Source organism: Adiantum capillus-veneris, chromosome 8 (assembly GCF_014529385.1).
Source record: "Adiantum capillus-veneris isolate H3 chromosome 8, ASM1452938v2, whole genome shotgun sequence".
Lineage (NCBI taxonomy): Eukaryota > Viridiplantae > Streptophyta > Polypodiopsida > Polypodiales > Pteridaceae > Adiantum > Adiantum capillus-veneris.
This window is the reverse complement of record NC_140938.1, coordinates 88,519,573-88,534,931: the sequence shown is the minus strand read 5'-3', so window position 1 is coordinate 88,534,931 and position 15,359 is coordinate 88,519,573. Positions and strand designations below refer to the sequence as shown.

General features: G+C 48.1%; 1 protein-coding gene across 1 annotated transcript in view; it reads left to right on the top strand.

Moving 5' to 3' along the window:
• The first annotated feature begins 364 nt into the window (after window positions 1-364).
• LOC147452521 (uncharacterized) overlaps window positions 365-15,359 on the top strand; it is a 67,109-nt gene continuing 52,114 nt past the window's right edge. The window contains exon 1 of the mRNA XM_086518177.1: window positions 365-789. Within this exon, the coding sequence (XP_086374303.1) occupies window positions 426-789 (364 nt within the window). The 5' untranslated portion in view covers window positions 365-425. The remainder of the gene's footprint in view (window positions 790-15,359) is intronic.

Here is a 15,359-nt window from a genome sequence, read left to right as displayed (position 1 = left end):
GAGTGAAGAAGGTGTGAGATTGTAGGTGGTGGGTGAGTAGAGAGAGGAGGTGGCAGGCAATGGCAGTTCATGTAGGAGCGAGGTGAGCAAGTGACGTAAGGAGTTGGGAAGTTTTTTTTTTTTTTGAAGAATTGAAGTGCACCCTTCAAGCATGACTAGGCTGGGTGCAAGCTGGTTAGACTGATGACGCTTGAGCTTGCCTGCGGGCTGCGGGGTTTGAATCCAGCTTTTGAATTGTGGTTTTAGTATAGGAAGGCAAGGATGTATTCGCTTGTCCGGAATCTCCACAGATTCCACCATGTATGTTCAAGAGTAGACTCTGGGAAAGTATATATTTATATGAGAGCTATTGTGTTGTGATCCTTTCTAGTTCATGAGAAGTTTTATAACTCGCCGCGACATTTTCTCTGTGACCGTGTGTATTTATGGGTTCAAGGCTCGTAAGCGACAGACAGGCCTTGTCAATTTCGTGTACAGATTGCTTTCAGCTACGGAGACTATCGTCAGCTTATAACCAATGTGTCTTGCTGGAAGCCGCTCAATTTCATGCTATCACCATCAAAGCTGTGCAAAGGCTCCATCTCCTTCAAGTCAGGGCTGTGGATGATTCTGCAAGAAGGTCACGGTCAGGCAGAAGCGAAGGCTCCAAGCGTATGCGTTCTGTCTCTGGCGGGCAGAGTAAGCAGTATCAAAGTAGCACTGTTGCTGGAAGCCGCCCTCCTGCCCAAAACAGCTCTGAGCTTATCTGGCCTCTTCTTGGTACTGGTGTCGTTGTTGCTGTTGTTTATGGTACGCTCATTGGGTCACTCAAACAAATGCATACTTTCTGCCTTGTTTTCATAGCATTTGTCCTTCTTGCAGATTCCACATATGGAAAATGTTAGTCATGCATCTGGGAATTGCACCATTAGTTGTTGTGATGCCACCACATGTGTAGAGGAGAAACGATTCATTGATACTAAATGTTATCGGGGATACATTCTATCAGTGTCATCTTACTTTTGGATCGTGTTCCCCCCCCCCCCGCGAGAAAAAGATCCTTCTATTAGTTAATGAAACTGCCCATAGGGCTACAACCACCTCTTCAAGAGAGGGCTACAACAATCATGAAGGGAAGACTCTCCCAATGAAAAAACAACATATGTACAATGAGGCTAAATCAAGAGATGGGAGGAGGGAATAGCCACACAGGTCGACGGTAGTGCCATCTGAGCACACCTTGGACCATGGTGAAGAAAGGCCCAGGGCATCAGAGTCGAAGGAAAGCCTCTCTACACTCCCGCATGCGATCGGAGCTGCCCGAGTCTCTCAAAACTGTCCTCTGAGAGTATGGACTAGCTCTAGCGAAACATCCCGAAGAGTCTCTGCTGGTGGTATAGGACGAGCCTTGAAGATGCGGAAGCAGCGGGCCCGCCAGATGAACCAGAGTGTCAGGCCGCATATAAGCTCCCAACACTCCTCTCTCTCACTGCACCACTCCTGTGGAGTAAGCAGACTGGAGTGTAGGTTGATACCCTTGCAACACTATCATCCTGCTGGTGGAGGACAGCTCAAACTGAAGCGCCGGGCTGGTGAGAGTGGACCAAGCAGCTGCTTTTCAAGTGTACTGCCGAGTTGTGGAAAGAGCTGGCATTAGTCGAAGGACCCGAAGCCAAACCTGCTGTGCCAAAGGACAATCCCAAAGACAGTGGCTCTAACTCTCCACAAGATGGTCGCAAGCTGCGCATGCTGCCGAGAGACCACTATATACAAGCCAATTCCCAACTACTGTAGCCCGATGTGCAACCAACCACTGGAACAAAGTGACTCGCCGCGGCTGTCTGGAGTCCCACAACCTCGCCCAAAAAGCTGACAGGAACTCAGCTGTGAGACCCTCCTCCTGCCAATGAGGTGCCGCAGCAGGACGAGCCTCTCTCCGTGCTGCCAGTATGTTGACGTCCCAGACGAACAATTGAAAGAAAGGGACACCTGGGTGGTCGGTTGAGGAGAAAGGGTCCCTCCAAAACCACTCCCTAGGATTCCACTGCACTCGTGCCAGTGGACAACACTCCTAAGCCCATAGCCTCCAGTGGACAGTCACAAGAGCTGCTGGGGCAGGCAAGGGGCTGGCAAGGGGTTGTCTCAGGCGCTCCTCAGTGCAAGTAGGCTGGTGCTGCTCCAAGCCTCTCCGCAGAGCTGCTCCCAGGATCGAAGAAGGCTCACAGCAAAACGGTCCTCTAGTCTCCTGCTCAGGTCAACTCTGCGCATCTCTGTGAAAATCCATCTAGTGGAAGGTCTCCAAGGGTCTCCAGCCTGAGGCACTCTAGCTCTAAGCCGCTGAAGCAAAAACTCCTTTCAGGGCTCCTCTCCTGGAAGCAGTCCTCCCTTTGCAAGAAGGGCTCTCCTGTGTTGTGCTGGGTCTATGATCCAAGCCCTCCCTGAGAACAAGATAGAGTGATGACTTGCCAGGCCACTTTGGCCCGGGCTATCTGAGTGTCGCGTCCTGACCAAAGGAAGTTCTTGATCAGCCTCTCTACCTGGCTGATACAAGCACTCGAAAAGATCCAACAAGAAGTGATGTACCACATAGTAGCCAACAACACTTGGTTGGCCACTACAACTTTGCCTGCCAAAGAAAGTCGTGCGGAGCTCCAATGTAACAACTTCCTCTTGATGGACAAGAGGAGGGGAGCAATCTGCTGCTTGGGAGACAAGTCTTGACAACCCAAGTATCGAACTGCAGTCCCTTGGGGAATCCACATGAAACCCTCACCTAGCATCCAATCAGGCGTAGGAACATTACCAACCGAGAAAGCCACAGTCTTTCTCCAGTTGATTAGTGCGCCTGATGCACAACAAAAGGTCTCAAGAGCCTGCTCACACCTGTGAAGGTTGGCCACCTGGCCATCCAAGTACAATGCTGAGTCGTCTGCAAACTCAGCATCCAGTAGCTCATCTCCCCGAATAGGGAGGCTAAGCCGTGTAAATCAACCTGCTGTGGAACCAAAAACCTGCTCATCGATTAGTGTACCTGATGCACAACAAAAGGTCTCAAGAGCCTGCTCACACCTGTGAAGGTTGGCCACCTGACCATCCAAGAACAAGGCTGAGTCGTCTGCAAACTCAGCATCTAGTAGCTCATCTCCCCGAATAGGGAGCGCTAAGCCGCGTAAACCAACCTGCTGTGGAACCAAAAACCTGCTCATCGCCTCAGCATAGAACAAAAAGAGGAAGGGGGCAAGAGGGCAGCCCTATCTGACCGAATGTGTGAGCATGAAACGATCACCTCTACCTCCTGACAAAAGTACCTGACTGTGTGCCCGTCTGTATAGAGCTGACACACCTCCGATCCAAGCATCTGAGAAGCCCATCCTATATAGAGTGCCCTCCAAAAGGTCCCAGTCAACTCTATTGTAGGCCTTCTCAAAATCGAGAAGAAGTATCACCAGATCCTCACCACGGAGCCGCGCAAGGGCAAAAGCCTCCCAAAAAGTAAAGATGTTGTCAAGGATACTATGCTCCTTGACAAAACGTGTCTGTGTCCCATGTATAATGCTCTCTAGAAGTGGCTGAATCCTCAAACTCAGAGCCTTGGCAAGAATTTTGTAGGATGAGATGGTGATGGGCCGCCATTGATGAATCTCATCCAAGGAGCCACCCTCCTTGGGAATGAGGTAAATCAGGCCCTCACTCATGCTGTCAGGCATCTTTCCTGTGTGTAGGATGTACTGAAAAGCGCTGCAGAGGTCTGAGCCAAGCAAGTCCTAGTACTCCAAGAAAAAGCTGGGAGTCAAACCATCCTCACCTGGACAACTACCACGGGGAAGTGCTCTAAGGGTCGCGTGTAGCTCCTCTAGCTGAAGAGGCAGCTCATGCCTCTGGCGCATCTCCTCAGTCACAAGACAAGGCATCTGTGCCCAAACCTGCTCTCTGCATGCATCTTGACGCTCTGACTGAGGCTCTGCAGACAGTAGATCACGGTAAAAGTCAGTAGCAACTGCACGCATGTCCTCTGGCTTTGAAGCAATGGACCCGTCGGCAACTCATGGCGCCTCTCCTCTGTGCTGGCTAGCTCATGGCGAGCCTGCTGCAATTGCTCCTCCAACCAAGGACTGTCTGGATGCTGCTCCTGCATCCTCTGCAAGGAAGCAACGCCCCGTCGGAGATGCTGCTGCTCCTCTCGCTGCAACCAGGCGAGCCGAAGACTCTTGGAGAAATAGCCGACTAAGCTGAGCAAGTCCAGAGGCCACTCTGTCAGCAGGAGAGTCCTGCAAGTCTAAGCCCTCTGTCCAAAGAGTCACCACTCACTCTCTGAGTGTAGAATCCAGCAAGACCCTCTCTGGGATGCGTAGCATCGTACTCCCCCTCCTATGTCTATTTGTCACTGTGAGGATCACTGGTGCATGGTCCGAAAAAGAGGTCCCAGGCAAGATGCAAACTGAACCACCCAAGTAATTGAAGTGGTCATTAGTGTAGAAGCGATCTATTTGAGATAGATTCACTCCTCTCACTCTACGATCCGAACGAGAGAAGGCCAAGCTGTCAGGTGGCCTCACAAAGCTAGAATGCTGCCACACATCTGAAACCCGCAGAGTCATACATAACCTCTCCCAAGCTGCGAACTCAACTCCATGTACATTAGTATGGTTACCTCCAATCCTGTCAGAGGGATCCTCCAACATGTTGAAGTCACCCCCTAAACTCTGCACGTGCATTCACCACAATGGGCGCGTAGACGTTCAAGAAGCCTATGAGGCAACCGTGAACTTGCATAGTGATCCACTGAGCCCTGCCTCGCACAATAATTCCTCTGCCCACAATGGCTTGCTGCAAAGAGTCAATAGTCATACATACCCCACCCTGGATGTCTCTAGGTCCAAAAGCAGCCAACCAAAACGTCTCATATCGTCCATGCAAAATCTGACCACACCGTTGAATGCGGCTCTCACAAAGATGATGCTCCTGTAGCATAAGAATGTCAATCTCTCCACCCACAAGGTATCTTTGAAGCTCCTGACGCAGCCGACCCCTCTGGCGCTGAAACTGGGGCGCTCCTAATCCCTGCACATTCCATGAGATGATCCTCATGGAGTCAGTGAGAGAAAACAGATGCTGCCTTAGCAGCCAACCTCGCAATCTTTGAGGCCGGTTTGGATGGGGGTAATTCGCATCCGAACGACCTTTAGACAAGCGTGAAAGAAGTGACTGTCCCGCCGAGGCCCAAGCCGAGCGTGCAACCCGGAGGGCTACATCCTCTGTCCAAGAATCCTCATGCACTAATACATAACAAGGAGGGCACTAAGTGTTTGCAAACAAATGCACCACAATGTGCTTGCAACTTGCTGCATCCGGAGGCGTCACGCTGAACTTGGCCAGAGACCAAAGTGTCTGCACCAGATCTGTCACCCCTAAGTCCCCTGTGTGGTGTGAGAACTCAGTAGCTTGAGTCTGGAGCGAGTCAAGGACCGTGTGCTGGTTCCACTTTGTGAGATTTCTACCAACAGCGGAAAGGAGAAACCCATTGCTGTGTCCAGAGCCTCAATGCCTCTAGGTGCAAGAAAGAGGACGTGGACTCGAAAGCTAGCCTCCTCCAGGTCAGGAGAAGAGTCACCCAGAAACCGAGTGAAGCTGTAGTCAAAGAAGTCCCAGCGTCTGCGTATGTCGAAGCTAGTCAAACCTCGAGGGACTGGTGCAAAGGGAGACGTATGCACCAAAAAAGGCGGCCTCAGGTGGGGCTGTCCCTCTCAAGCCACACGGCTCGTGACAAAAGCACTACCAAGAGAATGCCTCGTGGCAAAAGCGTGTCCAGAACCCTGTGTCTGAGGAGGAGTGGAGGAGAGGTCAAGAGATGAGGCTGTGGGTTCCATCGGGGAGAGAGGAGGGGCGGGAGGCGAGGGTGGAGGTGGGGAAGGGGGAGGAGGTGGGGGAGGCGGAGCGACAACGTCTGAGGAAGGAGGAGGCGGTGGTGGATGAGGAGCTGAAGTGGACGGGGCCTCCTCAGGCGGGTCCTGCTGAAGGGAGTCAAAGCGGTTCCCAGTCGGAACCAAGTGTTGCTGAGCTGCAAAAGGTCGGCCATCAGGGGGAGCAGTGGGGCAAGCCCGTCGCCCCCGTCGACGGTGGCCAGGCACCTGCTGCCAACCGTCAATTGTTTGATCACGGGTCTCTGTCGAGGTACCAGCCTGTGCGTCCTGTGTATCTGGCTGCTTGGCTTGCTCAGCCTTGGGAGGCTGCGCATGCGCTGTGGGTCGAGGTCTCTTGCAAGGACAGGCCTTTGCCAAATGGCCCATCTGCCTGCAAATGAAACACTGGTTCGGGAGACCCGAATACTCCACACTCTGTCTGATCCATCCCCCACTCATCCGAGGTAGCAGTACCACCTTGGGGAGGGAGTGTGTCACGAACAAGAACCTGCACAGTAGGTAAACCTGCGGCCTTGGCCACAACTGAAGCTGCAGTGCGCGGAGACTCCAGAACTGTTCCGAACATGGAACCAATCCTGGGGAGAAGAGGGAGGTACTCTCTCCTCAGTCCTGGGAAACATACCGAAATCGGCAAGTCTGCCTCCTCCTCGAGCACATCCGTACTAGGGTCAAAACCATGATGCCATCATTGGGTACCACTCTTCCTGTCCTCGCGAAGAGTCTCGAAGTGCACCGGTATGCCGCAACACCTACTCAGTCTGCCATCTTCTGCTTATCTTTATGTAACCGTTTGAGAAGAGATTACCTCATGCTGACGTGGGTCTTGGCCATCTTTCTTCTGCTTCCATACAACTCCGGGAAAGGGGGGGGGGGGGAGAGTAGCGGCGAGGGTGTGAGGCTCACAACCTTCGGGTCCCGGGAAAAAAATTTGCTCTGATACCACTGTAAGGATTCTAGTCGCTAATCCTTAATTAAGTACTTAAACTCATGATTAAGACTTAAGAAACTGAAACTGAACTTAGAACAAGACTTAGAAGACTCTGTGTTTGATTGATTGAAAGTGTGATACAAGGGTTCCTTTTATAGAAATTGAATAGTCATCAGTGAAGAGGCATGTCTCTTTGTGAAGAGACATGACTTTAGGCGAAAAGACACATCCTTTCGGCGAAGAGCTGCAACCATTGGGTGAAGAGTCGCATCTGTAAGGTGAAGGGGTGTGACCAGTCGTCGAAGGAGTGTGGCTTTTGGCAAAGAGGTATGTCTTTTGGGCGAAGGGGTGTGACCATTCGACAACAGGAGTCCTCCTGGGTTAGTCACACTTCGCATCTGCATCTGTAATGAATCAAGAAGAGTGTAACAAGTCACAATCGTGACACTCCTCCCCCCTGCCCCGACCTCCCGCCTCATCCCCTTCGAGTCTCGCTTCACTGCTTGCGTGTAGGCTGGCATTTCAGCCTCCTTGTGAGCACCTCGTCGCCAACGCCCTCCTCTATTCAACAACAGACACAGAATGGTGGCTTCTGCTCCACCTCAAAGGAACTCCATTGGAGCCCCCTCACCCGACGCCGCGGAGCCGACCCTTCGACTTGCTCTTTCGCCAGAAGAGCAAGCGAACTTGATGGCCGAAGTGGAGCGCTTGCAAGCCACTTCGGTTATCTCATTGGCACTCGGCCCAGTGGAGGCGAGGTTCGGGATCTACTACAAGCCCGTCTTCTCTCCGACATGGGCAAGATCAACGATGTCCAGATCCTTGGAAGAGGGTACTTTAATTTAAGGGTTTTTGGCCACCCTTTTAATTTAAGGGTTTTTGGCCAGCCGCCCAACCTAACTTATAGGTGGGCACCCTTGGGGGAATAATTAAACAAAAAAAGGCCAACGGCAGCCAGCGAATGCATAACCAGCGCCAGCATGAAGGAAATCTCTCGCTCTCTCTTCTGCTAATTCCCAGCGCTACCAATTCTGGCCATCGCGAGGTGCGTATGCGGGCTTGTTCACAGTCATGGAAGACGATGCCCTCGACGTTCCCGTCAATTTTCTCTCGTACATAGACGAGGTGCCCGAAGAAATATTGCCAGAAAATCCTCCTCAGGATCCCGAAGTGATAATTATACCAGATACCCCCGAACCAGAACCTGTACCCAAACCGGAATCCGCATTCGAATCGGAAGTAATTCTCATTTCGGATTCCCCATCTCCAGTTCCAGTTCCAGAGGAAAGACAGGTTCCCGACTTCATTCCGGCACCCGAGCCTGCTCCTGTACCTGCACTACAGCCAGCAGTGTTGTCACAAAAATTACTTGGTTTATGTCACTCATCGGCATGCCTCGCGCTCACATGGCTGGGTGGTGTGGCATATCATAGTTACGTGCGAGCCTCTTCATTTGCCACACTACGAGTACATACTGAGCCGGTACCCCCACTTGGCCTATTCTCTGACGGAGTGTCGCGTGGATTCAGTAAACGACATCATTTCCAGCAGCCTTTAGTTCGGGTTCACAGCGAGTTACAGCTTCCGGACTACACGTCTTTGATGCCAGATGACGCACCTCCTATCGACACACCTCATCACAGTTTTGTAGCGATGAGGTGCTACATATAATAAAACCAAATCTCCCTCTTGGAAATCTGCATGTCGTCGATGCTTATTGACTTGTTTCTGGTACTTTTGTTGGACATGAACCAACTTGTCACGTACTTGAATAAGTACATCTTGCATTTCTTGAACCAACTGATCTGCTAGAGCTACTTTGTGTTGAAGAACAAAGTTTGTCGGTATAAGAGGAGTATGTCCATAAGCTGCTTGGAATGGAGTCATGCCAGTTACTGAATGGATAGAGTTATTGTATGCGAACTCTACAAGTGGCAAATACTCTTCCCATGACCCCAATCGAATTTGTATGCAATGTCGAAGCATTTCTTCCAAAATTTGATTCACTCTTTCTGTCTGCCCATCAGTTTGAGGATGGTATGCTGAGCTGAATAACAAATTTGTACCAAGGGATTTGAAAAGGGATGTCCAAAAATGCCCTGTGAATTTTGGATCTCTGTCTGAAACAATAGACTTTGGTAATCCATGTAATCTGAAAATGTGTTGCACAAACAATTGCGCAATGTCTGGTGCCGAGGAAGCTTTCTTGCAAGGAATAAAGTGTGCCATCTTTGAAAACCGATCCACCACTACGAGAATCTGTGCATTGCCTTTTTGAGAACGAGGCAATGTAGTGATAAAATCCATGCTGACACTTTCCCATCTTTCTTGAGGTACGGGCAAAGGATGAACTAACCCTTGAGGAAGTTGTCGAGAAGCCTTCATTGTTTGACAGGAATGACAAGCTTTGACAAACTTGATAACATCTTGCTGCATTTGTGGCCAAAAATATGTTGCAGATAACAATCTGTATGTCTTGTTGATGCCTGGATGAGCAACAAAAGGGACTCCAAAATCGGTCTTTCCAAAATTGCGCCCTCACTTCTATGGACCTTTCAAAATAATCAAGAAGTACTCAGTTGTCAGTTACAAGTTGGAACTTCCACTCTCATGGGGAAAACTTCATCCAACTTTCCACATTTCTTGTTTCAAACAATACATACAAGGAGATTCGCCAATTCCAGACTTATCTTCTTATGTGCTATAAATTGAGGATGAACACATAATTCTTGTTCCAGAAAAGATTCTTGATGTTAGGCAAAAAGAAACAAGACGAAAGATCACAACAGAATTTCTTGTCAAGTGGATGGATCTTGATGAGTCAGACTCAACTTGGCAGACGGATGAAGATATGCAGCAGTACCCAAACCTCCTTCAAGAATTCTTTGAAAAGCGGAAGACTTTCATCTGAACACAGGGTTTTAATGTAAATGGGAGGGAATGTCACGATTGTGACTTGTTACACTCTTCTTGATTCGTTACAGATGCAGATGCGAAGTGTGACTAACCTAGGAGGACTCCTGTTCTCGAATGGTCACACCTCTTCGCCCAAAAGACATACCTCTTCGCCAAAAGCCACACTCCTTCGACGACTGGTCACACCCCTTCACCTTACGGATGCGACTCTTCACCCAATGGTTGCAGCTCTTCGCCGAAAGGATGTGTCTTTTCGCCTAAAGTCATGTCTCTTCACAAAGAGACATGCCTCTTCACTGATGACTATTCAATTCCTATGAAAGGAACCCTTGTATGACACTTTCAATCAATCAAACACAGAGTCTTCTAAGTCTTGTTCTAAGTTCAGTTTCAGTTTCTTAAGTCTTAATCATGAGTTTAAGTACTTAATTAAGGATTAGCGACTAGAATCCTTACAAGGAGCACGCAGAGCGGAAGCGACGGGCAGGCAAGGCCGCCAAGGGGCGGGATGACAAGGGCGCAAGAGGTGGGCAGCGGTGCTGAGGGGGGCTGCGTGCAGGGGCGGGCAGCAACAGCGCGCAGGGAGCAGGGGCGAAAAGGGGGGGAGGGGCAGCATTCAGCGATGGCGGGGGGGAGCGAACAGCATCAGCGAGCCCGCAAAATTTTCAAAGGGTTAGACCACTTTTGAATCGTGTTTTAATTAAGGCAAGTGGAGGAATGCCATAATTTTCCTTTTCTAGGACTAGAAATCCATGCAATTATGTGCACAACTGATATCCTACACGTATGCCCGTGGAGTGAAGATATCGAGCATCAGTTACTATACAATGATCCTCATCCAAATATCTGATCTTACAAGCCTGCTTTCTTAAATATTGTCCTCCAAGGTACCATGCATGAACTTGGAATCTATTTGCAAGAATGATTGAAGGGGCAGTCAGGGCTCCCTCTTTTGCTTTTTGGTCTCTGCTGCCCTCGGTCCATACGGTGGGTCTACTACCTTGTCACCATTCCACATAGAACTATACACTCGCGAAGCAGACAAGCTGTAGACATTGACTTCATGCAGACATGCTACTTACCATCCACACAAGACAGTATCAGATGTATCACTGATCCGCTCTAGGTCTATTTACTATTTAGGCTTGCAGGCGGTTCGAGGTTTTTCCCCTCTGCCAATTCTGGCCAAAAAAGTAAAAAGTAACAAAAACAAGATCTATTTAGTCATCAAACCTAAGGCCATGCTCACCTCTAAACAGATGTCTCCAATGCACTAGAATCATCTTCATCACATTGATGAAGAGGGATAAAATGTTGTAGACTAAGAATGTACTCAATCAAAGATATCAATCGGAAGATTTTACATCTTTGTTGCAACAATCATTTTCACTAGACTCAACCGCTCAATCTGCTCGAACTCTTGGAGTGGTCAGTGCCAAACCAAACCAAAAGCCTCAAGGTAAAGCTCTGACAACTGAGGAGTATCTACCAAGTCCACCTTGTCCATCCACTTGGCGTCGAGAGTAGGGTAGTCCTTGAATTTGATCAAGTATCTCCCTTTGCTTTCGTGTCCTTGTGTCCCAAGATCTACTTAGGTTGAAGGATTTTCTATCGCTTTTCCAACTCAGGCTGCACCTCAGGAACCAAATCCTATAGCACTTGTTCCTTCAAAGGTCATAGAAGACTCAATTGAAATGCGCTGTGAGTCCTCCTCTGATCTGGCAGCTTTAGTTTGAGGGATATATTGTCTACTAACTTTTGCAAGGTGTGGAACGGTCCATAGTATCACATACTCAGCTTTGGGCAAAGCCTCTTCCTTTCCCTCATCTTTCTAAGTCTATCCTTCTCAAACTTGAGAAGGACCCAATCTCCTTGTTTCAATAGCAAGTCGCCCCTATGCTTATCCGCTGTTCCCTTATGCCTGCCCCTGAGACTTCTGCAAAGCCTCCTTAACCTTAGCAAATGACGCTGCTAGATCCTTAACGAAGTAATTTGCCTGAAACTTCTTGTTCTTTGTGCACAAAATACGTGGAACTTTCGACCCTCGACTATCTCAGAAGGTGCCTTCCCAGTGGGTGTGTAAAATTGTGGTGTTGTAGGTGAACTCCACCAAAGGCAAAGACTTATCCCACCCATACGTGTGGTTAGAGACATAGCACTTCAGGCTTCAGCAAGTTCAATACCACTTGGTTGGTAATCTTTGATTGCTCATTGGCGTGTGCATGAAATGACGAAGTGAGCTCGAGTGTTGTACCCAAATTCTCACACATTGCTCTCTAAAATAAGCTAGTCATCATGGGGCCTCTGTTCAACAGAATAGACTCATGCATCTCATAGTGTCTATGGGTATATGCAAATGAAGTTCGAACAACTGAGCCATGTGATTGGCTTTTATTGTCTTCGGAATAAAGTGCGCCTGCAAGTTGAACCTGTTCACAATCGTCCATATGCCATCATGCCCGCTCTTAAGTCTTTGGGAGGTTAAAGATGAAATCCATACCAATACTCTCCCAGGGTAGATCTGGAATCGGTAAACGTTGTAGGAGTTGTGGTGCTGTGTGTCTGTCATACTTCATTTTGTAACATACCAGCACAAAGGCATCCACATTGGACTTGAGCCGGGCCCAAGAAAAGTAGCTCTCTACTCGGGCTCACTTTCTTTGTAGAGCAGGGAGGTTCTCTATGTTGCAAGCCTCTCAAGACTGTTTGACATGAGCATATACTTCATTGGCCATGCTTAAGAGGCAAGTCTCATTAGGCACATCTTTAGGAACCACGCACACTGGCGACACCCACAAGGATGTAGGCAGCTCCAGTTTGGACACCAGCTTTATCCGCACAATTATGGAAGAGACTAGAGAGACTATATTTTGTTGTTATTATGTATGATTGGTAGCAAACCATCTGTACCACATGACAGATCTTTGACACACTGGTGACATATGCAACTGCACTGACATATGCAGCTCCAGAATGACCACCAGGTTTATCTACCCAATCATGGTGCAAACTAGAGAGATCCTAGATTTTGTTGCTATCATGTGTGATTGGCAACAAACCATCTGTACCACATGACCTATTGAGAGTCAAGTCTGATGTACTGCCCATTATAGTGGAGGCTTTATTCCAGACCATATCCTTTCTTCGGGTCAGGGATATGGGACAAGCTAAACTCTTAAGACTCGCTCAAGAGACCTCTAAACAGCTAGCAAAGTTAGGTGACCAGAGGTTATGGTTGCCTCAGTGATGAAATGGGTACAAGAGTACGGTTACACCATGGACATATTACCACCTACCCAATATGATTCAAAGTGCACCACATATCTTCCTCTCATGCAACAATAGGAAAAGGGTCGTGAGATAGGAACTCAGACAGAGACATAGAGCTAACCTAGGTGGCAAAGGCAGAGGCAAGAAGTGTTTATCGAGTGCCATATTCCACCATATGTTGGGCATAGAGGCACTAGCTTGTAGATTTAGCTAAGGGATTTCTATTGTAATTATCTCATAGTTAATTCAATTATCCTTGTGATTTTTTTTGCTCAATTTATATATTTTAACTTTTTTTGCTATTAATAATTAAAAAAATTACAAATTTGGGCTTCTCCTAATTATCTTTCTTTTTTCTAATAGAGAATTATGGAGGCCTTTTAAGCGAGTCTCGGTGTTTGGTTGGTCCCATCTCCTTGACCTGATGAAGAAAGGATATGGTCTTGAATAAAGCCTCCACTAGTATCATACTTGGCTCTCAATATGTCTTGTGGTACATATGGCTTGCTAGAAATCATTATGTGATAGATACAAAATCTGGGGCCTTTCTAGTTTGCTCCATGATAGTGTGGGTAAACGTGGTGTCCAAATTGGAGCAGCAGACATCAATTCGGGTGTCACTCTAGTATGTCGAAAAGACAAAACATCCTGCGTGGCTCCCGGAAATTGTGCATGATGACATCGCCTCTCAAGCATGGCAAGTGAAGGGTGTGCTTGTGTCATATTCTGATGTGTGAAAGATCACAGTCTTGTTTTACCAAGGTTCATTGAGAGGACTGTCTACACAAAAAAGCCCCAATGCATGTAAGTGTTGCTGTAATCCTTCCTATGAGTTAGAGATTAGGGCAATATCAACGGCATATGACATGATGTGGACCTGTGTGCCAGCAATTCAAGCCCTAGCTCCTCCTCGACTCTGTAAGTAGTTAGCTACCAGATCAATGTGTAGCTCAAAGAGAGTCGGTGAGAGTGGGCAGATTTGCTTCACACCAATGGTACTAACAATGCTATGCGAAAGTCTTCCAAGACGTTTTACACGGCCAATGACTGTCATACAAAGCATGTATTCCCCATATTATCTTTGACTTGATACCCAAGGATAAATCATAAGTCGCTGGAATAACCTCTCTGGAGAGATCATGTCAAAAGCTTTGTGGAAATCCACAAAGCAACAATAGAAGAGTCTCCCTCTACTCCTGGCCTACTCTTTATCAAAATCTTAGTGTGAAAATATGGTCCACTACAGAGAAGTTGCATTTGAAATGTGCTTGCCCTGGTGCCCTAAGGCCCTTTCTCTGTGTAGAAGTGCTTAGCTTTGCTCCAGCAATGTCCCATTCTTAGTCAGCATGTGGCCAATCATGAGAGTCCTGTCGTTGGTAGGGTCCTGTTAGAGTTTTTGGAGGTCATCTCTTGGGTCTCCCCGTCTAGATCTTATGAGTAAGGGCTTCTTTGAGGCTATACGAGGCCTTGTAAGGCTTTTCAGATTCTAGCATGTGGGGGAGTTTTTCCAGATTTGGTCTGGAGTGCCACTTGTAAGTTGTCAGTCATTTTAGGTGGGCGCCTAATTTTTAACCTGTTTTTTTCATTTATGTCCATATTTACTATTTAGTATTTGATGTGTGTCGGATAAGATTGAAGTCAGATTAAGATTTGGAGCCCAGTACGGAGGCTACTATTGCACCTCTTTATCGCTTTCACACACTTGGCTCACCTAGATTCATCTTCATTAAGAGCTCACAAAGACTTGTGGATGTAGATTTCTTTCTCTGTACCAGGCTCAAGTGGTTTCTCCGGCTGAGATGGTTTCTCCTATTCCCTTGGCAGAGCCTAGAGTACCTATTTAGTCTTTGTAGGATGGTATGGCAGATGAGTCCAGGGTTTTCATCTTTGTGATTTCGCACGCATGTTGGCTTCTGGCATTGTTAGCCGGACTTTGGAACAGGATGGCTTGACTAGTTCTCGGAGGAGGTGCAACCGATCTCCGAATTAGCCTATAGCTATTGGTGACATGCCCATGTGGTGTGGTGTATAGGTGGAGGAGCTCTAGCTTGTACGACTGACTCAAGCTTTCGGAGCTTGGCGAATATTGATGGCCGTTGTGCACACTTGGTTGCCATTAATCTGGACCAAATCATGAAAAACGCCCCCACATGCCTAGAATCTAGAAAAGCCTCACAAGGCCGGGCAAAGCCACAAAGAAGTCCTCTCTCACAAGATCTAGATGGTAAACCCAGGAGATGACCTCCAAAACCCTATCTCACCCCTCTCAGATCTTGGGTACACAAAGAGAACCGCAAGGCCCAACATAGACAATCCTGTCCACCCTACTTGTGGACCATTCTAGG